This window comes from Callionymus lyra, chromosome 2 (genome assembly GCF_982586985.1).
Source record: "Callionymus lyra chromosome 2, fCalLyr1.hap1.1, whole genome shotgun sequence".
NCBI classification, from domain to species: Eukaryota; Metazoa; Chordata; class Actinopteri; order Syngnathiformes; family Callionymidae; genus Callionymus; species Callionymus lyra.
In genome coordinates, this window is record NC_141819.1 from 12,983,138 (window position 1) to 13,009,171 (window position 26,034).

The window sequence follows — 26,034 nt, forward strand, 5'->3', positions numbered from 1 at the left end:
TCAAGAAACATCTTAAGGCCTTTTTATTTGTGCATTTCCCTGATTGTCCTATGTTTGTCTTATGTGTCTTGGCCTTTTAAAGTATATATTTTACCTCTGTATTGTTTTTGATTGTTAAAGCGCTTTGTGACCCTGGTCTAGAAAGGCGCTTTAAGAAATAACTATTACTTACTTACTTTAAAACTGGAAAAAACCCTTCAGGGAGAGCAAAAATGTGCCATGTTGCTCATTTACCCCCTAATATGAAACATCAATAGCATAGTTGTGTTGAGTTGCTCAATCATTAGAGTATAAAACATTTGGAAATGTACATAATTCATTTAAAAAATGCTCTCACACATTTAATTGTTGCAAATTTAAAGTTATTTTCTGTCAAAAAGTTAAAGTTGGTTATTATAAATAGAAATTATGACCTTATGAAGTGTGCAATACAACTTCATTACAGTACATTAAACAAATACAGCATGTTGTCAGATGAGGATAGAATATAGTTTATTAGACTTTGAGTCAGAATACATTTTAAAGGCATGGCATTATGGTCAACAATTTGACTAAATATATAATAATTGAAGATTAAATCCTTTTACAAGCAACGTATTCAATTACTACTAAGGGTTATGAGTGATTGTCATTATTACCTACTATTTTATATGGTCAGATATTCAATATTTGCATAAGCAGGAAACTCCTCTGCACGTTTTATCAGTGACTATATGACACATGACCACATTTTGTTGAGAATTCCACATAAAAACAAACAAAAAAAAAAGATTAGACCACCTTTGTTTAATATAAAGAACATTTATTTGTTTAATGATTTTGGTTATCCTCAAGAAAACCATAGAACCTGATCAGCCCTAAAACGAGAAATGAATATAATGGAAAACAATTATATTTGTCAAAACCTTCAGTCTTGGTCTTTACATAGTCATAGACAGAAAAAAAAACATTGACTAAACTATTCTCTTCTTAGATAGAATCTGAATTTCTTTTAGGTTTTTGTCCTTGGGCTGTTTCACATTGATAATCGTGACTATTCCTGACTTTTATCACATCATCATTTTCGATTGTGCAAAGGAGGCGTGTGTTGACAAGGTGAACCGAAAGTCACGCCGGCTTAAACAAAAGGTACATCTTCTATGTCATCTGCAGTCGAGCGGTCTCTGGCGTCTGGGCCAAGAAAAACAGCGAAGCCCGGTCCCCCCGGTGGCGTTTCAGAAGTCCTAATCCAGGCTCCTCTTCACTTTTGCAAACAGAATTCCATCTTTTTATGAGGGACGCGACGTGTGTTTTTATTAGGGCCTGGTCTCACAAGGCCAGGAGACTGAACAGAGCTTACTCAGCATGTCTCATGACGTCAGAATAAAACCAACTGCTTTGTAGTTGAGAATACACATTGTAGCTAGTTTTTATATTTATTCACATATTACATCTATTTATCAAAATTAAGAACCAGTTCATTTTTTTTGAAAGCCCTTGTATATTTAAGAAATACATAAAGGCAGTGACTCTTAACCAAACTCTATATGGGATAAACCAGTCCAGAGCTGACTCAGCAGTATAGTCATATTTTTCATGCACTACATTTTTAGATAGATGGACTTCATTAATCCCTCTGGATGTCTACTTTAATAAATTAGGTTTCTAGTTCACAGCAGATGATAGTTTCATTAAAAACAAGAACAAAGTGCAAATAAAATGAACAAATAGCAAAGGATGACAAAGTGCAAATATAAAGAACATTATTTTGTTTGCTGGTCAATTTTTATTTTGCCATCTTTATCTGAAGGCTGGTCACTAAAAAATATTAACTTAATAGTACAAAAAACATTTCCGCCCACGTACATTACTACCTCTTATAACATGTGTTTACCAGCAGATTTTAAAGAATATGTATCAAATTAAGAAAGTAATCCATGAAAAAAAAAGACTTTTTCTGAATGTTTTAAAACCCAAACAAATAAAGCATATTGGTTTATAATCATGAAAAAGCCTCAGAAATGCAACCAATCCTAAAAACTTATGTTTGAAAAGTGTCTTCTTAAAACAAAATCTTTCACTTGAAAGCGTGTCCAGGAGGAGAACCTAATGCTTAATCATTTTTTTTGCTCTAATCTTTGTATTGTTCCACTATCGGACGTCAGGAAGCTCTTTCTGCTAAAAAGGACCAGAGCTTCTTGTCTGGTGTTATCAGGCGAGGCAGAATGATGATGATGGAGGTGGAATCCACGCCGTCCAGTCTCCTGCTTATCTACGCCGCCACTTCTTAAGACTCCTCAGACCCCGATAACCTCGGCCCGACTCACAAATTACAGGATGTGACCCGACAATATGGTTTAAATTGGTCGTCAAGTACAAAGCATCTCAACTGGTCTAGAGTATTTAGTACTTATGTGACAAAAGTACTGGCAAATGTCATTGCTTGAAATTTATTGGCGTCCAAACGATTCGTATTTTTCACACAAACACGTGCAAAACCACCATCTAGGAGTTTAGCGGGACTTCATAATGGCAGGAATTGGAAGGATTAAGGTCATTTTCCCACTTTTTTATGGGTAACACGGCTCCGTCTTGCTCTCCTTTCTTTGCACCCCTCCAATGTGCATTAATCTCCTCAAAATCCCACTAAAGATGAGGGCAAATCAAAGAACAACACAATGTAACACACAGATAAAAACAAACATGTCATAATTGTCTTACAGAAGTTGTAAAGAGAATGTATAAAAACACTTCAAGACTCGGGTTTCTGTCAGGTTTACTCAAAAAATAAACCTGTTAACTAGTGAAAATAAGTGAAACTTATAAGTGAATGGAATTGCTGGGATCTGTTTTTCCTTTCTCCACTATAGTCGTACTTCAACTGTAAAGTGTCTTGAGATAACTTTGTTATGATAAGACACTTTAAATAAAATTTAATTTAATTGAAACACACCTTGTGATTCAGATTTCTCTTTTCATAATAGTAATGCTAAAACAAACTCGCACACACATCAGCACAGACTCTAAAAAACTAGTAGTCACACACATAAAGAACACCATCATCTGCATACAATCAAACATACATGAATGCAAACACACGAACATCTTGTTGTAACCAGTCCAGAGCTCTTGTGAAATGCACTTCATTTAAGAGTTTTTTCCCATATCATGTTTTTTTTAATCTGAAGATAAGTCCGTGAATAGACCCCTGGTCTAGAGTACATACATACATTTATTTATTTTACCCCAATATGATGGCACAAAGTAGTGCAGCAACTTCTTGAGCAACTAGTTTGAGCAGCAAATAACATCATGATTATGGGCTATTTGATCTTATTTTTTCACAGAATACTGAGGTAGAGGGCAGCTGAACAGATCAGAATTAAAGACGGGACAGCTCCTCCTGAGCTTTGAACTAAACTTAGCAAACATGTCCTCAGGACATCAGCCTGGTGTATAACAACATGGAGATTAGAGACTAGATCAAAAGAAAATTAAAGTCAAATAAACACCCATGTCTCTTCAGTTACACCAGCTGATATCAAATTTGTCACAAACCTATAAAGATGTTTCTCAATCTGATCCTTGTTGATTATGACCCCATTATCTTTTTGTACCTCATGTTTTATCGGCCATTTCACGCAACTCAGAAAAAGTTGTGCAGCTATGACAAACCATAACTATATAATAATGAAAGTTGACGGACAGACATTGAAAGGACACTATATACAAAATAAACTCTAAAATAAGCTAAAAATAATAGTCCAAACTCATACATTTGTGTCAGATTATTTTTGTGTTAGAATGATGTTATTAATATTGTTATTTTTTTCATTTATTTTTGCAACGTATGTCTGATCTTTTATGAAATTATGTTTATTCATTCATTCATTTTCTTTGCCGCTTAATCCTTTATTGGGGTCGCATCCCAGTTTCTTTGGGCAAAAAGGCAGGGGACACCCTGGACAGGACACCAGTCTGTCGCAGGGAACACAAGGACACAAAACCATTCACACACACAATCATACCTATGGACAATTTCCCCAAGTTCCCAATAAAACTCTGTATGTTTTGGGATTGTGGGAGGAAACCGGAGTGCTCGGAGTAAACCCACACAACACAGAAAGGTCTCAAGTTGTCTTCCTCCCGACCTGAAAGTGAACCTTCTTTGTCTGTCAAATAATAAATAGTTGCATACAATTATTTTAGAAGCTAGTATGTGGTCAAGAGACATATAAACACAGCTGTAGACAAGTGCTGTGAACCCAATGACCTCATACTTTACTATTGCTGTCGTTTTAAACATTTTACAGTACATACAAAATATTTATTAGATTAAAGACTAGTGGGTGAAATTGTAGGTGATTTAGCATGACAAAGTAAGCACTTACTGTCAACCCAGACAGGTTTGTACAGAGTTGGAAGCCCCTCCTGTGCCCCTCATATCATGGACATTAATGATTAAATAAAAGTCAGAAATAACGTATTTTAATCTATTTTTAGTTCTAATTAATTTCATTTTTTAAATATGTTCGTCCAAAGTTAAATTATTTCTGATGAGGAGAAACAAATCACTGCGCCCCTATTTAAGCTTAATCTTTTCCTTTTCTACTGTGAACCCCCTGGGGTAAACACCCACATTTAGCGCTTTGTGACCCTGGTCTAGAGAGGCGCTATATAAATAGAGATTATTATTATTATTATTTGCCTACTCGGGCACGAATGAAGGAATATCTTTTATTTCAACTCAGTAGGAGCAACTAAAGTTTAAAGCAGACTCTCCAGCACGCATCACAGAACATAAACTCAAATAGAAACAAGGTGTAATGTGGTGGCTGTCGAAGAACAATTCAACACATCAACACCTCCACAGCTGCTGCTGGATCCAGGATCTCCACCATGTCAATGGATCCAGTTTTCTAACCATATTGCAAATTTTTGTATATATGTGAATTTAAAAAGTCTCTAAATTTAGAATTTATTTGTATTGTATTCTTTTTTAAGTATTTTATTCAATCTTTTTTTTAGGTTTGTGCATGCTTTTCTTATTGTATTCTTATTTTTTTTTTACCCTGATGCTGCTGTAGCCAATATTCCCCCTTGTGGGATCTAATCTATTCTAAAGTAATCTAATAACCCTCCATGTACTCTGCTGCCCTACTCTATACTCTCATCTTTTATCACATGGTATCCTCCATCACTCTTTTCTCCATCCATCTGTCATCCACCCATCCACCCTCACAGCAGGAGGCAGTCAATAGCGAGTCTGGTTCTGCTCAATATTTCTGCCTTCTAAAAGGAGGTTTTTCCTTGATTCACTCAATGTTGATTCGCTGGGATTCACTTTTCTCCAATAAAGTTTTACCTAAACTGTAAAAAGTGTCTTGAGATAACTTTACGATATGACACTTTAAATAATTGATTGATTGATGTTCGACAAGACAGGAGAGCAGAACATTTATTTAATCCTATTAACGTCCCTATTACGTTGATGAACATTTATATTGGTCCTCAAAAGGCCTTTAGGCGTCTCCCTGGCCGTCTGTCCCGTGTTCAAACATGTTCTTTGAACCAGGATTAAACATTAAACACGTTGAGAAAGGTTGTGGAATGCACTTATTTATCTAGTTACCTCACTGAAGAGGCATTAGTGGGAGAAGGAAGAGAAGGAGGAAGTTGTCTTAGAACAAACATGAACGAACATTATGTAGTTCATTGATTAAATGAGGGTATTTAGAGTAAGAAGATATTCTGTCATTTTTTTGTTTTGAGAAAAGCAGAAGGTGTTGAAAATAGAAAAGAGAAGTTTCATTAAAAACATTCACTTCCACCAATGGCCGTAAATGAACCCTGAACATGACTGTGGACGCGGCTTTTCTAGGATCACTGAGGTGTAACAAATAGAGTCTTTGGTCTGCCCCAGAGTAACCTCGGTTAGACATCCCACATCTGAGTCATAGATTAACAGTCCACAGTAGACACAGTTGATGTACAAAAATAGTGATTTTCAGACATCCTTAGTAGACTTAGATTAAAAAGTAGAATTAAGGTTTCAACAGTAGCAGCGAGAAGATTAAAATTGACCTTAAATTGACCTTTAAAGAAGTCATCTTGGTGAATCATAGGTATTGATGGTCTTGTGAAGCTTCATGAAACAGTGTCATTATTTTCAGAGTCCACTAGATGGCGATCCATATTGATGGTCTGGTGAAGCTTCATGAAACAGTGTCATTATTTTTCAGAGTCCACTAGATGGCGATCTCTGGACCTTTTCCTTTGTTTTGAACAACTGTTCTAATGAAACAACACATCATTTTTAAACTAATGGCGCAACCTACTGACCTTCTAAAGAATATGAAACTGTTTCATGAAGCTCCATCAGACCATTACCACATAGCAACACATTATATTTAAGGCTTTTTTCAATTCCTGTTGCTGCTGGTGTAATGCCTACACACATGAACTTCTGGAGCTGCTCTTGCTGCCCATAATGTTTGAATAGTTGGAAACCAGAATCACATGTTCATGATATTAAATTAGCTGATGAAATAAGGAATGCAGGACAATTATCCTCATTAATGTTTGATCTCCTCTCGGTATTCATGCATGTGAAGCCAAGTCCACTTTGAAAGAAACCCTTCTGTTCTCCAGCCAAAGAAAAGGTTGTTTGTTGCACCATTTTCGAGGCTATATATATATATATATATATATATATATATATATATATATATTTTTCATGAATTCATGACAAATAAAAACTCTTGAATTTTATCAAATTGAACAGATGATCGCATTTCTTCTTGTTCTTTTATGTTCTTGTGTTTAGAATCTTAGCTCATGGTTTTATATGTTTTTAGTTGTCTTTTTGTATATTATTATTGCCCTCTGTGCCCTTTGAGAATACAAATGTAATGTGTAGCACCTAGTGGTGAGAAGGCAGCGGTGCAGTTTAGTGAATTACCTTAACTCACCTCCAGATCAGAACTGTCACCTGATGATTCCCACGAGGTATTTGGAGAGCAGAAGCCATCGATGTTTATCCCTCTTCCCGTCCGGGTCAAGGGGCGGTGATGAGCCTCCTTCTGTTGACAACAACACAACGTTCCCTTCATCGGATCGATAAAAATCATATGTTGCAAAAGTTCTTATAGATACTGCTTACTTGTAATGCAGATGTGTTGTCCACATCCATGTATCCACCCATGTCTGCTAACTGATGGAACAAAAGTGAATTGATTAAACGGATCAAGCCTTCTGAGAAATCATACTTTCATGCTGTTCTTTGAGCAGCGGCTTCAAGAAGAACATCACATTAACATCTTCCTAAAACTAAACAGAATACAAACACTTCCAAGTCAATTTTTAACAAACCCTGATGATTAAATGACAATCTATGATCATTACAGGTTGAGTTAAACTGGGTGTTGTATTTGACAAAGACATGTCCCTAGTACTACACTGCAGAAAACTGACCAGAAACCGTTTCCTTTAACTGTAAAAAATCTCTAAATTTAGGAAAATTATGTCACAACAGGATCTGGATCTTATAATCCATGCGTTTGTGTCTTCTTGTTTAATACCAAACTCGACAAAAACTAATTCTGAGCCGCTCTAGTAGAAGAACTCACATTTCTCCGATCCTTAAAACTCTTCACTGGCTTCCAGTTTCTTTCAGGATCAATTTTAAAATTCTGGTTCTTACTTTCAGATCTATTCATGGTCAGACTCCTCCTTCCATCAGGGATCTGATCCCGACTTACACCCCAGCTCGGGCTCTGAGGTCTGTGGATCAGAATCTATTGATGGTCCCTGAACACACTTCTGGACCAGAGGAGAGAAATCCTTCCAGACTGTTGCTCCTAAGCTTTGGAAGGATCTTCCTCTCCCTCCGTGTTTGATGATCTACTGACTCCTTAAAGAAACATCTTAAGACATTCTTATTTGTGCTTTCTCCTGATTTTCTGGGACTCCTGTGTTTGTCTTATGTTGTAATATTGTTTTTGATTGTTAAAGCGCTTTGTGACCCTGGTCTAGAAAGGCAATTTACAAATAAGAAGCAGGTACAAAATGAAGGGAAGGCTCTGCTGAAACTAAAAGTACCTTTGCGTTGGCAGGTAAACAATCTATAGCTGCCATCTTTATCTCCGTGGCAACCGTCCTCTTGGAAGCGATGCCACGTTCGCCCAAAAGACTTCTTGCCTCCGAGGAAAGTCTCACAGGTTCCTGCTGGTTTCCTTTTTGGCACCAGCAGATGAATACGAGCTAGAAAGTGAAGGTCAAAAGACACACTCGTCCGTTTTCTTACAGCGTCTGCTGTCACTTTGAAGGATACCAGGAGATCCAAGGTGGCCGAGCCCACGGCAGACAGGAGCCACGGCAGAGCCCTGAGAACAAACCCCGGCCTGCTGTCGTGGAGCAGGATAGCAGCTGCGTAGAGAGCAGCAGACAGGGATCGCAGCGCTCCAGACAGCATGTGAGACTTTGGCACTGTCTGTCCTTTGTGCTGCAGGGAAGGGGAAGAGGGGGGAAGAAGATAAACGCTGCACTCTCCAGGATGATTTAGCAAAAAAGGGGCAAAAGTTAAGTGAAAGCAAATCACTCACTGCTGTGAAGATCGCTGGGAACCTGGAGGTTGCGGTGATGACAAAAGAAAGCAGACCCAGGACGTAGCCCAGGATTTCATTGTTGTCCTGTAAATAAACTGGATTCGGGTCAAATCCATCACGTTTTAGGAGATTTCATGAACTTCAACACTGGAAACAGGATCAACGGATCTCGTTGTATTAGGATTAAATCAGTATTTAGTACAACAATAATAAAATAGAAATCGTTATATTTACTTGCTTTTAGTAAGTAAGTAATTTTTATTTGTATAGCGCTTTTCTAGATCAGGGTCACAAAGCGCTTAAATAATCAAAACAATGTTCAATAAAGTATATACTTTAAAGGGCAAGATAAAACTGATAACACAATTTAAACCTTTTTAAACACAATTTAAAGAGAGAAAAATAATTCTCAAGCTCAGCAACCAGATAAAAAAAAAAAGCAACACATATTTCTATGCTGAAAATTTGAAATAAATCTTTATCGAAAATGGATCAGAATAAGGGAATCGCAGTTCCTCGTGCACCCAATCTAACACGCACAATATGCAGCACCAAAATAATACTGACAGAACTTAACAAACTTATTAAATAAATATTTAAAAACATTTTTTTATATAAGAAAAAAGCAAAATATTTGAGCAAAAAAACTAAAGTTTGCATGTTCTCTATACTTTCAAGCACCAAGTTTCTACTTTTATTTATTTTGCAAAATTAACTTCTGCACAGTAAATAGTGAAGGATTAAAAATAGACCCATATCACAAAAAGGAAAAAAAAAATAGTTGATGCCAATCCCTTTCTTCATGTCAAACCGTTTTTAGTTTGCATTTCTCTTTTCTACAGCAAAAAAAAATATCTCTACCATCCGTTTGTAAAAAAATTTTGTGTTCTGACAAATGTATTCATCAAAGCTGACCTGTAGCTCCACATGTAGAAGTCCTCGCCCGCTCTTGTTCGTCTGTACTTGTTGACCGCTGAACCCCGATGTCAGAAAACCACCAGCTACCACCATGAAGACACATGCACCCAGAAGATACTGCTTCTTCTGTCGCCTCTTCATCTTCCTCCTCTTTTCTATGGGAAATCAGATAAAAGGCAAAAGAGAAAATTCGATTAACAAAATAACAGGTGGTTTATTGGTAAGACACTGCAAATAAACCCTCTATTTGAAGGACATGATAACTGTGAACGTCAATGATGGACTATTACTTAACAATAAAGTGTTATCAACTCCTGATTTTTAGAGGTATTATGGATTAAAACTGTTTATTGTATTTATTGTTTACACATATTTATAAACTCACCCTTTTTCGAGCAGAGAAACACTTGAAGACATCCGGAGAAAACTTTCAAGGCGCTCAAAAGAGCCGAAAATATTCCCATAAAAATCTAAAAAATAAAATAATTAATGGCAGTGATCACTGACAATGATTATTGATTATTTAAAAAAAATGTACCTGAATTTCAAGTTGTTTTGACAGTAGCGCTCCAACGGCGCCGCATACGTCACCCAGGAAGCAATAGGTGAACGTGGTGAACGCGTGACCCGGATGTTGGCGCGTCTGACAAACGGTGCTTAAAAAGATTCATTTTTTTCAACTTTTAAGCTCAAAATAATGGAAATATATGAACCAAGAGTGAAGTTCAGAACCTACCGAACACATGCCAGCAGCAGCAGAACGGCCGAGAAGGCAGTGACACCAACAGGGACACAGGATTTATCTGCGTCCAAAGAAAGACAAGAGTTGAAAGAATCCACGCAAAATCCGAGTAAACTCGAAGGGAAATTGTAAAGGTTAGTTTCAGACGGAATTTTGAACAAAAACGTGCTCATGGCGTTTGTTTGAACACAAACAACTGACGCCGTCAAACTCCAGTCAACTGTGGCGCCAAAACGTTAAACGTGATGAGGGCGGAACTCACCTGAGCTCTTCTTCAGGTACTTTTGTCAGTGTTGAAAACACGATATTTTATTGTGGTGGTATTACGGCTAAAATAATTAAATTGTATGAATGAGAAAGAGATAAAATAAATAAAAACAAGATAAATTAACATGACGTAAAAAATGAATATTTAATTTAAAAAAATCTGACAGCAGATCGATAGAAATAGTTATTGACATAATAGAAATTCTCATTCTCGTAACTTATATATATTAATTTTAAATATTTTACCATGAAACAAAGTTAAAAGGAAATTGAAGGTTTTCATTGTTAAGTTTTTCTCCCATACTGAAGCGTCACAAAAAAAAAAATTTAAGTGTGTATTTTTGTTGTGAGATTTCATGTGACTGTTTTTATAGGAAAATATATAATCCTTTTTTTTTACATTATCTTCTGTAAAAACAATTTACACATGTAGTAAAATTCTACCTTATTTTTCTTTGAGTGAGAAATAGTCGAGTTACATGTATATATTTAGGGGAAAAAAATAGGTTTTAAGCAAATCCAATTTCCCACATTTAAAGTGGCACTGATCGAGAACATTTTTGTAAAAAACCTTATCTTATATATAATTATATAATGACATTTGAATTAAACGTATTAAGGGAAATAGGATTTGCAATGAAAAAAATAATTGCAAAAAATGCATTACATTCCTTAAACTTGTTAGAATAAATCAAGTATTCCAGTAATATGAAATGTCAATAATATAATTTAAAATGGACCAGTTTAATTTAAACATTTAGGTGTTTAAGTATCAAAGTATACTGATGTTTAACTCAGTTTTATGCAATTATGAGCTCTCTAATAAGTGAACAACAGAACACTAGTAGTTCAAGATGGTTGCAATTGAATTAACAACATTCACAAGCAAACAACACGACTGTTTTAATCAATGATTTTGAATTGTCACAAATCATCAGTTTAATAATGTTACAACCGACATGATCCGTCCTCAAAGATGTATCTTAGTCATAGTTAGAATATTTCATATGCAGGGAAACAATCCAAACAAACATGTGGTTTGACTTGTGACACGCGAGTCATGTTGATCACCATCGATGCCTGAAATGTCGTATTCATAAAAAGCTCAAAATTCTCGGAATCACATGAGTAAATTTCCCACCAGTACTGGGGGGATCTGATGCCCACCGTGTGACCCGTCAGAAAGGGAACACACAAATGTGATGCTCGCACCAGATTATCCACTGATAATTATGAGGCCAACCTCACCCTTCAGGATTAAGAGGCCTGACATTTAACTCCTCTGGAGTCACATGTAAATCTTCCTGCTGCTGAAATCATTTCAAAGTCCTTCAAAGAGTTCTCAGGCGTCCAGATGCTTGTTAAGCCGCCGCACTTTCTCCTTCTTATTTCTGTTGCCGTGTTTTTTCCAGGGTTTTCCCTCCGCGTTTTCGGTGGCGGCTCGGCCCAGACCGACGGGCCCGAAGCCAGGCTTGTAACCCATGACCGACTGGACTCTTTTGGAAAGAGCTCGCACGTTATCCTAAGAGACAAACGACAGTTAAAACTCTAGGCGTCCGTGCACAAGTCAAACTCTTTAACGTACCGCGTTGAAGAAGGTCTTGTCCACAACATTTTCTATCCTCTTCACTTTGGTTCGGTTGGTCGCGGAGGAGAAGACGGTGTTGTCGATGTCATCCTTTTCAAATCTGCCGTGCTGAGGCTGGAAGTCCTCGGGGCTGATGTGCGGAGGCGGGTGGCAGTAGAGGAGCTTTCCCTGCACCAAGACGGGAACATCAAGTCCAGGAACTCGAGGAGACTTTTTACACCACAGAGAGAAACCTACATTGACGTAATCTTTCAGGATGTAGCGAGCAGATCTGGGCTGGTCCGGTTGGCCGTGCGCTGTCATGAATCCTCTCATATCTGAAAAGACACTGATTTTTACTATTTTTCTTGGCTCGTATTGCATAGATCAGACACTGGTAAAGTGCTGACCTTTGACTGTATTTATTACTGATGAAACATAATTTTTAAATTGATGGCGCCACCTACTGACCTCTAAACAACATGACACTGTTTATGAAGCTTCATCAGACCATCGCTAGTATTTATGTGTGAAGGTATGATCATTAGATTAAATAGACTTAATTAATCCCTCTGGACATCTCCTTTAGAAAAATTAGATATCCAGTACCATGTAGAAATTCCTTTAAACTTAGATTTTTATTTAGAATTTATTTATATTATTCATTTTAACATACAAGAAGAATGTAACATGTAATTTTGTTTCAGGGATTTATTTCTTTATTCATTCTTTTTTTGGAGTATTTATTTTTCCTCAAATATACTTTTGAAGTAAATATTATTTTTTAAATAAACATGTAGCGTATTAAGCTTCATTGTGAAATGTCATGGCATAATATATTCGTTAAAATATATATTTTTTTTTTACGTTTTGTTCCTTCTTTCTATTGGCTTGACGGCCCCTAACAACAGTCACAGTATATAATGTAGTGATGATCTGATGAAGTTTCATGAAACAGTGTCATGTTATTTAGAGGTCAGTAGGTGGCGCCATCAGTTTAAAAATTATGTGATTTTTCATTAGAACAGTTGTTCAAAACAAAGGAAAATAGTGCAGAGACCGCTATCTAGTGGACTCTGAAAATAATGACACTGTTTCATGAAGCTTCATCAGACCATCATTAATATAATGTTGCCCCTGAGGCCCTAGAATATATGAATAAAGCTAAAGGCCACGTAAAATAACTTGTTCAGTGTTTACGTGTCAAACAGATTTAGACAAAGTTAGTTCTCGTATTGTATTACAAGTTTGCAACCTTTAACCTTAAATTGATAACATAAATAAATCTAATCCAAATAAATAAAATCATTAAAATCATATTAATGTGGATCATCGTGTCAAAGTATCAAGTCCTCACATCCATATGCCATGAGCAGCTCCTCGGAGGAGGGGGTTCTGTCGGGGTCTTCGTCTTCACGTGGCCGGATGATGTTGATCCCGTATGTGCCCTCGAGGACGTGCCGCGGGATCGTTTGACACACTTGACTAATCCGTTAAGGACATTAAGAGGAACGTTGGACTGGTTTAAGCCGGGAAACACTTCCAATCTGCGGAGCTCAGACACATCTCGACACACACACACAGTTGAAGTGTTGATGCAGCACTGAGAACCTCAAGAGTGAGTCTACGACGAAGGATATCAGAGAGGCGGCTGGAACGTGATCTCTCATCTGGTCGATGGGCAGAATCCCACAGCAGATCATCTCAGCTTTGGTGGAAACGAACGAGGGCATGACCAGGCCAGGACAGTCGCAGAGACACAGGCCTGGTTCCACGTACAGAGTCTATGGAGGGAAACACATTAGTCCCGCTGGTCGTCGCGTTGCATTCAACAGTTGGATTGGCAGCAATTAAAAAAAGTACCTGGAAGTGCTTGGTGTGTCCGGGAGTGGCCGAAACCGAAACCTTTTTGTCCCTCAGAATAGTGTTGATGGTGGAGCTCTTTCCCACATTAGGATAACCCACCTTTGGAGAGACACAATCATGAGTCGTGGTTGAAGAATTCATGAGTAAATTGATTAAAAACTAAATTGGTTCGCTCTGATGCTGTAGACTCTGGTGCTGGTAACAACATGTGGCCCTTTTAATCTATTTATGTGGCCCTCATGAACTCCGTTTAACAGTTGAAAAACCACCAAAAATTTCGTACAATGTTTCTTACCTTACTTTTTCTCTTCTTCATCAAAATTGATTTCAAGATAATTATTTGGCGAAGAAATAAAAAGGTGCCACGAATGCTCATCATTAATTAGAACAAATATAAAAAACATGGATAAAACATTGTGCTACCAATGCATTTGTTTTCAGTATGTATGCCATGTATAAAGTTTAGACCATTTCTGATTTCATTTATTATTTGAACTTAATCGATTCAAAATTCAAAAGCACAGCATTTTTTATTTTTTTATTTTATTTACAATTAATTACTTTTGGCCTACAAATCATGTTTTATTTTTATTATATTATTTTATGATTTATATTTCTATGAGTGTAAAATAAAGTGTAAAATTAAATGTGACCCTTTATTTACAAGTAACATGCAAATGTTCCCGGTGTTTTTATCATTTGTGTTGCAATTAAACTTCTGACCACTGGATGGCAGTTATTCCATCCCCGCAACTAAACAAAATCCCACAAAATACAGCAATGACTGAGAAGGATGAGAGGAAACCGTCACCTACAGAAGCTTTTAAAGTGGACGTTTGGACATATAATATATATATATATATTTTAATGAAAGCAGTTACTACTTTGTCAAGAATCATGTGGTCTGGAAATTCTGCAACGCGAGTCAAGTACTTGGAAAATACTACAAATATTATCCTTGTAACTACGGTAACGAAATATATCGAACCGTTGCCCATGTAAGCACACATAATATTTATACATCTTACTTTAGTGAATGTTTTAGATCCGTTTTTAATAAACTAGGTCTTTATACAAAACTTATTATGTCCATTACATTGGCTTTGTTGTTAAAGTATATCATATCATACAACTACTCAGCCCAATTAGAAAAGAAAAGTATATTTTCCCACATCTTCAAATTCTATTCTAATGTTAATCTTAGAAGTTGATTTTCAGTAAATCAATAAAAAAAATGTAAACCCTTTAGTGTCTCGTTGCCCAGACTCAGTTTAACCACCATAGATGCTGTTTGATGATTGGAAAGTATGTTGATGTGTTCAAACTTAAATTAAACTATAAATAATTCAATGTTTAAAAAGTCATCATGACGTGTCAAATGAGTAAAGCATTGTAACCCACCAGGCCGACGGTCAGCTCTCCGTCTCTACACTTTGCTCCATCGTGAACGGATTTGAACACGGCCAGCAGCTCATCTTTATGCAGGAGACGACTGGAATTCCTGAAGGATGATTTACAAGATTCCGCCTCTTCATCTTCCCCCTCAGAGCAGGTTTGCCAGTCCTCTTCTTCCACCGTGATCTGTTTTTCATAAGTGCTGTCTAAATACTCCTCATCGTCATCTTCATCATCCTCTTCCTCCTCTGGCACTATGTCTTCATTGTCTGGTGTTTCTTCTTCTTGGTCACTCTCTCGCTCTGGATCCTCCACCGCTTCTCCCTGAAGACGGGACACTCATGTCACACATGCATCATTTTTAAATCAAAAATGTGTTAAGATAAGAGCTTCTTACTCATTGGACGGCGTGTCAAATGTTACTAGAACGTACCTTCTCCTCTGCATCCAGCCTGTTGGCTTCAGCGAGCGCAGACCAGAACACTGCCCTCAGTCCTTCTTTCTCAAAGTATTTAGCCCAGACTCGCCGCTGGCCTCGGGTCAACAGGTCGGCTTTGTTCACCAGGATCATGTTCACTTTGTCCGGGGACACCTCTTTAACGTACAGTTCCTAAAAAAGCATACACAAAGATTCTCTACTAGAAAATGTCCATTTTTATACAATAAAAGCATCAATAATCTACCAGGTCAGGACATCTGAATAGCGAAGGATTTCTGGCATCCACAATTTGCACGACAACGTCACTAGAGGAAGGAAAAAAACATTACGTTGACGCTCCTGAATTTAAAAATAAGACACACAGTTGTGGTCTGTACCTCCTCTCAATGACTCGCCACAGTTGTCGCCAAAACTCCAGGTTTCTCTCAAATGGTGTCAGGATCAACTTTTGCTCTTCCTCAAGCCTGACAAGATTACAGAATTAAAACCAAGCACACAAGATGACGTTAAGTTGTGTATGCAACTCACTGAGCAAGAACTCGTCTCCACTCCAGAAAGCTGTCTTTCTCTGCCAGTTTAAGAGCCTCAGCGCTCGTGCTTTCATCCCAGTGAGGCCTGTCGGCAACAGACATTCAGAAGGGATAGTAAACAAATGCATTAATAAAAGCCAAGAGAAACTACTCCACTACCTGCGTGGTATCCGGAGGAAATTCTTGTTCTCTTCATGCAGTTTCTTCAGCCTGATTTTCTCCTCAGCCGTTAACAAACCCGCTCTGGCTGCTGCTGGTACGAACCTAATGTTGAGTTTCTCTGAAAAAAAAAGAGAAAAAGGAAACAAACAGATCAGATTTTAATAATACAACCCAGAATAAAATGATAGGGGGAATTTGAATCAATAGCTCAACATAATGACATTTTGAGAGTGTAGACATGTTTCTACCACGCCAATAGATGATGCTTCCTCTTCTATAACATTTCATTTTTATTTACTCTTTCAGGTTTTAAGTGCAATTTTTTCTATATAACTGATCTCTCTTTTGCAGAGTTGATGTCACTCAATTTGACCCATTCTTATGCAATAATTACCTATTCAATACTCTAGATTTATTTTTTTCATAATGAAACTTTGGTTTTCTGTGCCTAAATCCAGCCAACCACAGAAGGTACCACAAAATAAACAAATCCGTTAGTTCTTTATTAATCATAAAGTCATGAGCCGCACATAGCTCTGGAGTGCTTCTTCCCACTTAACTCTACGGTTAATTCCCTAACGCTATTCAGAAGTAGGAATTGTTTTTTTAGCCTCGAAATTAAGAGCAGAGCATCAGTGCAACTCTTAGTCTTCCTTGTGATCCTTTATCATCACGGTCACTCGGTACCGTTTAATAATAATAATAATAAAAAAATTGTATTTAAAAGCGCCTCAAGGTCACTTCACAATAAAATAACAAAGTGGTAGGGGCAGGTGAGAGGGTTTACAAGAGGTATACGGTGCGGAACTGGTGGGTTTTGAGTTCAGATTTGAAGAAGGGGCGAGAGTCTGGCCAGAAAGCATGTTTTTTTATATATATATTTATTTTTTGTGATTATTAATTATTTTGTGCCGTATCTAATAATTTTTCAAACACATTTAGATAAAGACTTCCACCCAGTTACAATCATTGACCGTAATATATTTTCTATAGGATGTAGATTACCATTTCACAAAATATCATCACATTAGAAAGTACAATTTTAGAGAATTTGATCATAGAAACATAATATTTAAGCCATTATTCTTATATAGCATTAGCACAATATTTTGATGTAGAAATGTTAGAGAAATTAACAATTAAATCATCACATTTTAAACGTCACAGCCATATGTCAAAGATGATTAGATTTACGATGCCATAAATAAAAAAATATGACGGCCATGTATCTCTTATATGAGATCTAGATCACTATTTAAAACAATATCATAACATTTGAAGGTACAATTTTAGAGAAATTGTTCAAAATTGATCTTAAAACATAATATTTAAGCCATTATTCTTATATGGCATTGTCCAGGATGACATGTTTATGGTGCTATAATTAAATAGTTATTTCAATCAATGACTGCCATAGACCTAGATGTAGAAGATGTAGACTACTATCCTACAAAATATGTTAATATTACACTGTAGAATTCTAGAGAAATTAACAATTAAATCAACACATTTTAAACATCACAACCATAGGTCAAATATGCTATAGATCCATAACCATCCCAAGTTACTATCAATAGTAGTAAGTAAGTAATTTGCTTTTATATAGCGCTTTTCCAGAGCAGGCTCACAAAGCACTTAAACAATCAAAACAATATTCAATAAAATATATACTTTAACGGTCAAGATAATACTGAGAACAACACAGGGGTTCCAGAAAATCATGGAAAAGCCTGAACAAATGAAAATGTCTTCAGACTTTTTGAAAAAAAATAAAAATCTCACAAAATATGATAACATTCCAAATTTAGAATTCTATAGATAATAATAATTAAATCGTTATATTCTAACCATCTGAGTCATATGACATTGTCAATGACACGTTTATGCTTTTGTAGTTACAGTGATTGTTGTTCCTTCTTTGTTTTTTACTAAATAGATAAGATTGTTCACCGGCGGTAAATTCAGTTCCAGCCAGTTCAGCGGTGGCCAGAAAGTCGTCCATCGAGCTCTGCTCCGTCACCGACTGGAGGTTCAGGCGACCCCAGTCGTATCCATCGTTGAGTTCACTCGTGTGCAGCTGAGGGGAAACCAAAAGTGATTTAAAAAAAGAAAACAATGCAGACTTTTCAGCGAGATTCACGAGGTTCTCGTGACTTCTTTACGTCTAACGACGACAACAAACCACAGCAACAATGTTGACAGATCATCGATGGAGAAGTTTTAGTGGATGTTTCATGTCGTACCCAAGAGTCTCCGCCTTTCCTGTGGCCTCGGCTGGACTGAAGTCTCTCCTTTATCAACGATCTTCCGAGAGCACCGTTCGCGGCTTCTTTTTTCTTCCCCATGTTACCAACAAGACGCTCTAAATGTCACCTAAAGAGTATTAAAATGACGCTTCGGGAATCCGCACAAGTCGACACATGTGCACGCAGGGATGTTGTTAGATGACCGGATGTGGAGCAAACCAAGTTGAACGAATATGTCTGACGATTCAACGCCGTTTTACGTTTGTTTTTTTCGGGGGGTTTGTCTTGCAATTATTTATGGAGAAACTTTATTTCATCCAGAGTTATGAAATTAATATAAAAACACCTTGTTGATTTGTTTAATCGTTAAGATGTTTGGTACAATCCAACTTAAAGCGCTACTGTGAAATCTGTCCCTCAGAACAGATGAACGGACGACACTAGTTCCGCCTGAGCAACAAGTAAGCAATGTGATAGTATTGAAATAATAATAATAATAATGATGATGATTAAGGGGAAAAAAAGAAAACGATTTTTTAACATATAAAAGCAAACAACGAAGTAGAACTAATTGTCAAAATAAACTCGAAAAACCCCTGCGCTTAATTTGAAATAAAGTGTATGAATGCGTGCAACAAAAAAGACAACCACCTCTGGTAATACATTTTATTTAAAAAGTAATGGTTTAAATATGTAAAGTTTATCTTTCTATTTATCTATCTATGAATCCGTTTAAACAAGTAAATACTGCCAGTTCTGTTAGAAACCCCTAGATGGCAGTATTGTTGCGCTTTAAGGATCATCTTCTCCTGGCACCAGATGCTCTCAGGTGCTCTAAACTCTTCTCCTTTTTTTTGAAACTAAGAAAACAGGTCTATTTAATTTTCATTTGTTACCTTTTTAAACTGCCCCTTATCCTCTTCACCATCTACACACCAGGAGTCTGATACGTGTCTTTGAGGACTGGAGTGAGAGGAACAACTTGCAGCTGAACACCTCAAAGACCAAGGCGCTGGTCTTGGACTTTGGCAGGTCTAGGACAAAACCATGTCCAGTGTCCATCATAGGCGATGAGGTGGAGATAGTTAACAACTATTAGTAAGTAAGTAAGTAAGTCATATTTTTTATAGTGCTTTTCTAAGCCAGGGTAATAAAGCGCTGATCCACAGACCTCAGAGCCCGAGCTGTGGTGTAAGGCTGGATCAGATCAATGATGTAAGGAGGAGTCTGACCATGAATAGATCTGAAAGTAAGAACCAGAATTTTAAAGTTGAGCCTGAAAGAAACTGGCAGCCAATGAAGAGATTAAAGGATCGGGGAAATGTGAGTTCTTCTACCAGAGCTGGTCAGAATTCTCGCTGCAGAGTTCTGTATCAACTGCAGTCGAGACAGCTACTTCTTGTTAAGTACCTCGTGTGTGGCTGGACAGTAAACTGGTCCTGCAACACAGACCATGTATATAAGAAAGTTCAGAGTAGACTGTACTTTCTGAGGAGGCTTCGATCATTTAACATCTACAGGAAACTCCTCTGCATGTTCTACCAGTCTGTGGTGGCCAGTGTCCTGTTCTATGCTGTGGTGTGTTGGGGTGGGAATGTGTCCAAGAGGAGTGTCAACAGGTTGGACAGGTTGATCAGAAAGGCTGGCTCTGAGGTTGAAGCTGGACTCACTGGTGACAGTTGCAGATTGGAGATCATTGAACAAACTACTGTCCATCATGGATGATGACAGTCATCCTCTGAACACTGTCATCAGTGAACACACGGATGCAACACTAATAGACTCAAAGACTCATTCATTCCTCGGGCTATTAGACTGTTTTATTCTGAGTTTGGGGCAGGAATGGAGTGAAAGTATCTGGACATTCTGTTCTATGTTAATCTTTGTATACTTTGTTTTTGTTATTTGTATTAGAACTATGTTCTTTATCTTGGATTTTATGTTCTTGATCCATATTCTTTATACTTGCAATGTGTCATCCTTTGCACTTTGTTCTTTGTTTGCACCTTGTTCTTGTTCTTCATGTTATGATGTCTGCTGCGAACTGGAAACTCAATTTCACTAAGGAGACTCTAGAGGGATAAATACAGTCAACCTATCCATCTAAATACACTGTAAATGATATAATAGTAGAACAAATATACATGTACCCAGTTCAAATGTCTTACTTTATTTTGCACAATATTATAAAAGATAATAAAGTAACACATTTATACCTGTCTTTAGTTTCTTGGTGCTTTGTTCCGTTTTTCTATTGATTATTGTGTGTGTCGTCATATTTCATTCTTTTCTTTTAACTATGTACTGCCACCACAACAAATCCTATATCCTTCATAATAATTACTTTGATAATAAAAAGTAGTTACCTAAAAGTACATTCTCAAAATAAACTCTAAAACACCAATGGTAAATTTAAAATAAAGTAAATGAAAAATAAGACACATACAACTGGCAATAGGTTTTATCAAAAAGTAATGGTTTAAATATGAATCCGTTTAAACAAGTACTGTCAGTTCTGGTAGTAACTCCTAGATGGCAGTATTGTTGCACTTTAAGGATCAGCTTCTACTGGCACCAGAGTAAGAATTGATAATAACAAATGAAACTCCCAAGAGGCGATCCTCAGGGGCCCACAACTCTTCTCCTGTTTTAATGGAAACTAGGAAGAGGATGAACTGATAGTCGGAACCAGAAAAACAAGTCGATATAATTTTTCTTTGCATTACATTTTGAAACCCACTTTTAAAGCGCAAATTTCTAACTTAATATTGCATCATGCGTCATGTACGTCCATCATGGACGATGACAGTCATCCTCTCAGCACTGTCATCAGTGAGCAGAGAAGCAGAATGAGTGCACGAATGCTCCTACCCAGGTGCAAAACAAATAGACTCAGGGACTCATTCATCCCTCGGGCTATTAAATTGTACAATTCTGAGTTCGGGGGCAGGAGTGGAGTGAGAGTATCTGGATGTTCTGTTCCATGTTAGTCTGTGTATCTTTGTCTTTGTTGTTTTTCTTTCCTTGACCTATGTTCTTTGTCTTTGTCTTTAGACTTAGATTGTGTCATCTTGTTCTTCCTCTTTATGTTCTTCTTATTTTATTTTTTATGTATTATTTTTTATTGTTTATGAAAAATTGCTGGCTATTGTAAAAAAACAATTTCCCAAAGGAGACCTCCTGAGGGATCAATAAAGTTTTACCTTACCTTACCTTATGTTATTTAAGTTTTAGGTTAATAAAATAACAGATGTTCCTTTTGATTCATTTTTACTTAATTTAGACATTTATCTCTTCTTGTTCTTTCTCTTTATTTCTCTTTCTTCTTGTTCCTATTTTATCTTTAATTTTTTTTTTTAATGAAAAATTGCTGTATTTGCTGTGGCTAATTGGAAAAAAAACAATTTCCCGAAGGAGACCTCCTGAGGCATCAATAAAGTTCTACTTAACCTAACCTAACCTTATTTTTTTTATACTTTGTCTTGCAATTATTGTTATTAAATATAAGTATTATAATGGTATGTTCCGTATTTAAATGGCATATTGACGTGTAAGTGAATTCTTCTCTGGTTGCAAAAAAACACACATATTAAACGTGACTACACTCAAAACATAAACATCATAACTAAGGCGTAAACATTTGTTCATTGTGATAAAATCATTAAAGCTTAGAAAATTCTTTTGTAAAATCCTGTATTGACTTTGTAGTTCACCCTGGTCTGGAAAAGCGCTATACAAATAAAAATTACTTACTTACTTACTTGGTTCAGTCCGTAACCTCCCCCCTCGCAGTCACAATGGTTCCGTCCTTCATATAAAACCCCAGCCTGGACTCGCGTAAAAGGAACTCGACTGTGAGACAGCGACTTGCTCCCCGGGATGGACCAGAGAACTTTACCGGACGGACTTACTTAAAAAAAAAAAAGTACGGAGTATTTTAAGAGTTAAGAACAGGTTACAGTTGACACAGAAGCCAATATGCTGCCCTGGAAGAAGAACAAGTTCGACCTGATCGAGGAGGACAAGCAGTCCAAACCCAAAGGTTACGCGGTGAGTCTCAACTACTCGGCGCTCACCTCCTTCGCCAAGTCCTGCCCGGAGACGGCGCTCCACCGCATGGGCAGCATGTTCAAGTCCAAGCGCAAAAAGGTGAAGATCACCGGCGAGGACCCCACCTACACCGTCCTCTACCTGGGCAACGCCACCACCATCCAGTCCAAGGGCGACGGCTGCACGGACGTGGCCGTCAGCAAGATCTGGGGCAAGAGCGAGCTGGGCAAGAACGGCACCAAGATGCGCCTCACCGTGAGCGCGCAGGGGATCCGCATGGTGCACGTGGACGACAAGGCGCGCCGACCGGGACACCTGTACCTGCTGCACCGGATTACCTACTGCGTGGCGGACCCGCGGCTCCCCAAGGTGTTCGCCTGGATCTACCGGCACGAGATGAAGCACAAGGCGGTGATGCTGCGGTGCCACGCCGTCCTGGTCTCCAAGCCGGAGAAGGCGAAGGCCATGGCGCTCCTCCTGTACCAGACCTCCGCCACGGCCCTGGCCGAGTTCAAGAGACTCAAGAGGCGAGACGACGCCCGGCACCAGCAGCAGCAGCTGATCGGGGACCACACCATCCCTCTGGTGCCCCTCAGGAAGCTCCTGAACGGACAGTGTTACTACAAGCCCCCCGTGGAGCGCAGCAGGAGCGCCCCCAAGCTGGGCTCCATCACCGAGGACCTCCTGGGCGAGGAGGAGGAGGAGAAGAAGGCCATCATGCACTTCTTCGAGTGCGAGGACGTCCTGGACAATCACTCGGACGACGGGGTCGCCAACGGGAGACACCTGTCCCAGATCATCAGTGACCTGGGGGAGATGTGCATCGGGAACGACGTGCAGACCCTCAAGGCGGACCTGAGGGTGACCCGGCTGCTGTCGGGCGAGAGCACCGGCAGCGAGTCGTCCATAGAGAGCAACCAGGAGCCCCTGAACCAGAACTATCTTAACAACAACCTGGAGGAGGTGAAGGTGCCCGAAACCGCCTGAATGTTCCCCCCGATATCTGAACTTTTTAAACTGTGCCTCCACTCCAGAGACTTGAAAGAATGTCTGAGAGAACCCAACAGAACACTTGCTCTAATTCTCCTCTTATTATTTAAGAGGATTCGTGGCGGCCCCCCCGAGCCTTGTTTACCCTGCCGTGAAATAGCATTTTCTTTTGAGAAATGTTGAGAAAACGAATTGTTTTTTTGTCCCTTTATCGAGGCGACATCAGTCCGCTCCAATATTTGTCTTTTTGCACCATTGTGCAGTTTACACAAGTGTTATCGTGGCTGTAGAGGACGGGGGTCCGGGGGGAAAAGAACTGTGAGAAGAATAAGAAAGTGGTTCTGGTCCAGAATGGATCTCAGTAAATGGAAGGTGTGTGTAAGTTTCTGGTGTCCACCTGGTTTAGGAGGACGCTCCGGTTTAGGAGGACGCTCCCTGAATACACAATGTCTATTCATGTCGTCGGGAAAACACAAAAAGTCTTTATCTTTGCTGTGCAAAGACCACTAACTTGATGCTGTACAGTAAAGATGTTTGTTATTTTTATGAAAGTCTGGTCTGTGATGTGAGCCTCACATCATGATCAATAAAAAAGTCAAAATAATATTCTTCTGTGGTGTCGTATGTAGAAGCGTTTCCATAACCATTTCCAGCCACCCTGGGCCAGATGTAGGGGGAACATCGGTCAAAACTTTACATATTGATGGACAACTATTCACACACTCATTAAAAAAACTTTAGACTAACCAATTATCCTTTCTGACTCATGGAGGAAACCAGAGTTCCAAGTGGAAACCCAGACAGGCAAATATAAAAAGTGAACAGGGCCAACAGAAAACAAATGTATATTCATATTGCATCATCGTTTGAGTATTCCTTACAAAGTAGTGCACCATATTATCCAGTAATTAACATCCATAATAAAAAAATAGTATGTTCTTTGTGATGTTTTTTAGAAAATATTAGAAAAATGTAGCGATTATTTGGGAGAAAGAATCCTTAAAAAATAATTAATATTTCACTTAAAAACAACAAGTTATAGAAATATTAAAACTTTAATTAAGACAATTATCTTCCCTCTATTTTAATATTAAAAATGGTACATATAAAATAAGTATATTAAGACAGAGTAATAGGCAAATCAAATCATTTATATTTTATTGTAATTTTCGATTCAAGTCAAATACATTCTTCTACAAGATTAAAAGTCATTCAGAATAATTGTCTATGAGATTGAAGTTGTAAAAAGTACTTTATTACAAGACTAAAGTCATTGAGAATAATTGTCTAAGAGATTAAAGTTGTAAAAAGCACTTTATTACAAGATTAAAGTCGTATAAAAACATCTCCACTACCTTAATGCCACTATAACCATTTGATTGTTCAATTTTGTAGATAATTATACGTAAATACAGCAATTTATATAATCAGGTACATTTTATGGGGAAGTTTTTTCAATAAATGATGTCCTTCAGGTTTCTGGTTCAACTCCAGTTTGAGGCAACCTGTGGCCTTTCTGTGTGGACTTTGTATATCCACCCCGTTTACTCCTGGTGCTCCGGTTTCCTCCCACAGTCCAGAAATAAATCGAGGTTCTTAGAAAAGCTTTAAATTGTCGTAAAAGTGTGTATGTGTGAGTGGTTTTGCGACACTCTGGCGACCTGCTGAGGGGGTCCCCCGCCTCTCGCCCTAACTAGCTGGGATTGCCGGAGCCGCTCCGTGAAACTCAATGACGGAATCATGGGTAGAAAATGGATAAATGAATGTTACTACAGCAACATGAAAGAGACTAATATGCTGAGATGATCAAATGAAGATTCGATAGTTACTTCCTGGTCATAATGTTTCAGCTGATTCCCTGGTGGACTTGTTGAGTTGCTGGTTCACTAACTACCTCCTCTATACTTACACTTTGTTTATTCAGAGGTGTTTTAGTGACAGCCAGCGTCAAGTCATTGAGTTTAACCGTCGTTTAAAACCGAAACCAACCACATAATCACTCGTCTACATCTGACTCAGCAAATAGAGTGGAGCGTCTGATCTGAAAAGAGGTGGCTGTGCGGGTGCCTGCGTCTGCTTCTGTGGCGTGTTCTGGTCGTCGTGGCCTGCAGCGAGAAACGTCATCACATGACGGGTTTAACGACAGGGCGGCACTGATCCTCCCGTGTGAGCTGTTCAGGAACATCTGAACCCAGTATCACATGAGAATAAAAGATCATCTACTTATGATCAGAAATTCAATAAACTTGTCAAAATAAGATGATTTCACATGACTCA

The 26,034-nt window shown here is 38.1% G+C and overlaps 3 protein-coding genes across 5 annotated transcripts; 1 reads left to right on the plus strand and 2 right to left on the minus strand.

The window, feature by feature from the left end:
- Positions 1 to 467: 467 nt before the first annotated feature.
- On the minus strand, positions 468 to 10,497 carry tmem44 (transmembrane protein 44). Of its 3 annotated transcripts, none has more exons than XM_087783565.1 (10): positions 10,240 to 10,497; positions 10,042 to 10,159; positions 9,889 to 9,973; positions 9,501 to 9,658; positions 8,583 to 8,669; positions 8,312 to 8,482; positions 8,080 to 8,241; positions 7,142 to 7,192; positions 6,951 to 7,061; positions 468 to 2,625 (listed from the first exon to the last, which is right to left on the minus strand). In XM_087783565.1, exons 1-10 carry the CDS (start codon positions 10,416 to 10,418, stop codon positions 2,485 to 2,487), a joined length of 1,263 nt encoding a protein of 420 aa, XP_087639691.1. In that variant the 5' UTR covers positions 10,419 to 10,497; the 3' UTR covers positions 468 to 2,484. The 3 variants fall into 3 exon arrangements, with proteins under 3 accessions (XP_087639691.1, XP_087639693.1, XP_087639692.1); XM_087783567.1 differs by having other exon boundaries at positions 2,566 to 2,625; positions 6,941 to 7,061; XM_087783566.1 differs by having other exon boundaries at positions 2,566 to 2,625; positions 6,941 to 7,061; positions 8,080 to 8,482.
- Positions 10,498 to 11,390: 893 nt separating this feature from the next.
- On the minus strand, positions 11,391 to 18,908 carry lsg1 (large 60S subunit nuclear export GTPase 1). The gene is made up of 14 exons (XM_087783568.1): positions 18,715 to 18,908; positions 18,422 to 18,548; positions 16,469 to 16,589; positions 16,308 to 16,394; positions 16,157 to 16,243; positions 16,024 to 16,084; positions 15,774 to 15,950; positions 15,347 to 15,664; positions 13,943 to 14,044; positions 13,720 to 13,863; positions 13,437 to 13,560; positions 12,338 to 12,417; positions 12,098 to 12,268; positions 11,391 to 12,034 (listed from the first exon to the last, which is right to left on the minus strand). Exons 1-14 carry the CDS (start codon positions 18,814 to 18,816, stop codon positions 11,855 to 11,857), a joined length of 1,881 nt encoding a protein of 626 aa, XP_087639694.1. The 5' UTR covers positions 18,817 to 18,908; the 3' UTR covers positions 11,391 to 11,854.
- A 3,645-nt stretch (positions 18,909 to 22,553) lies between these two features.
- On the plus strand, positions 22,554 to 24,359 carry fam43a (family with sequence similarity 43 member A). Its single transcript, XM_087783569.1, has one exon. It carries the CDS (start codon positions 22,696 to 22,698, stop codon positions 23,752 to 23,754), a length of 1,059 nt encoding a protein of 352 aa, XP_087639695.1. The 5' UTR covers positions 22,554 to 22,695; the 3' UTR covers positions 23,755 to 24,359.
- The last annotated feature ends 1,675 nt before the right edge of the window (positions 24,360 to 26,034 follow it).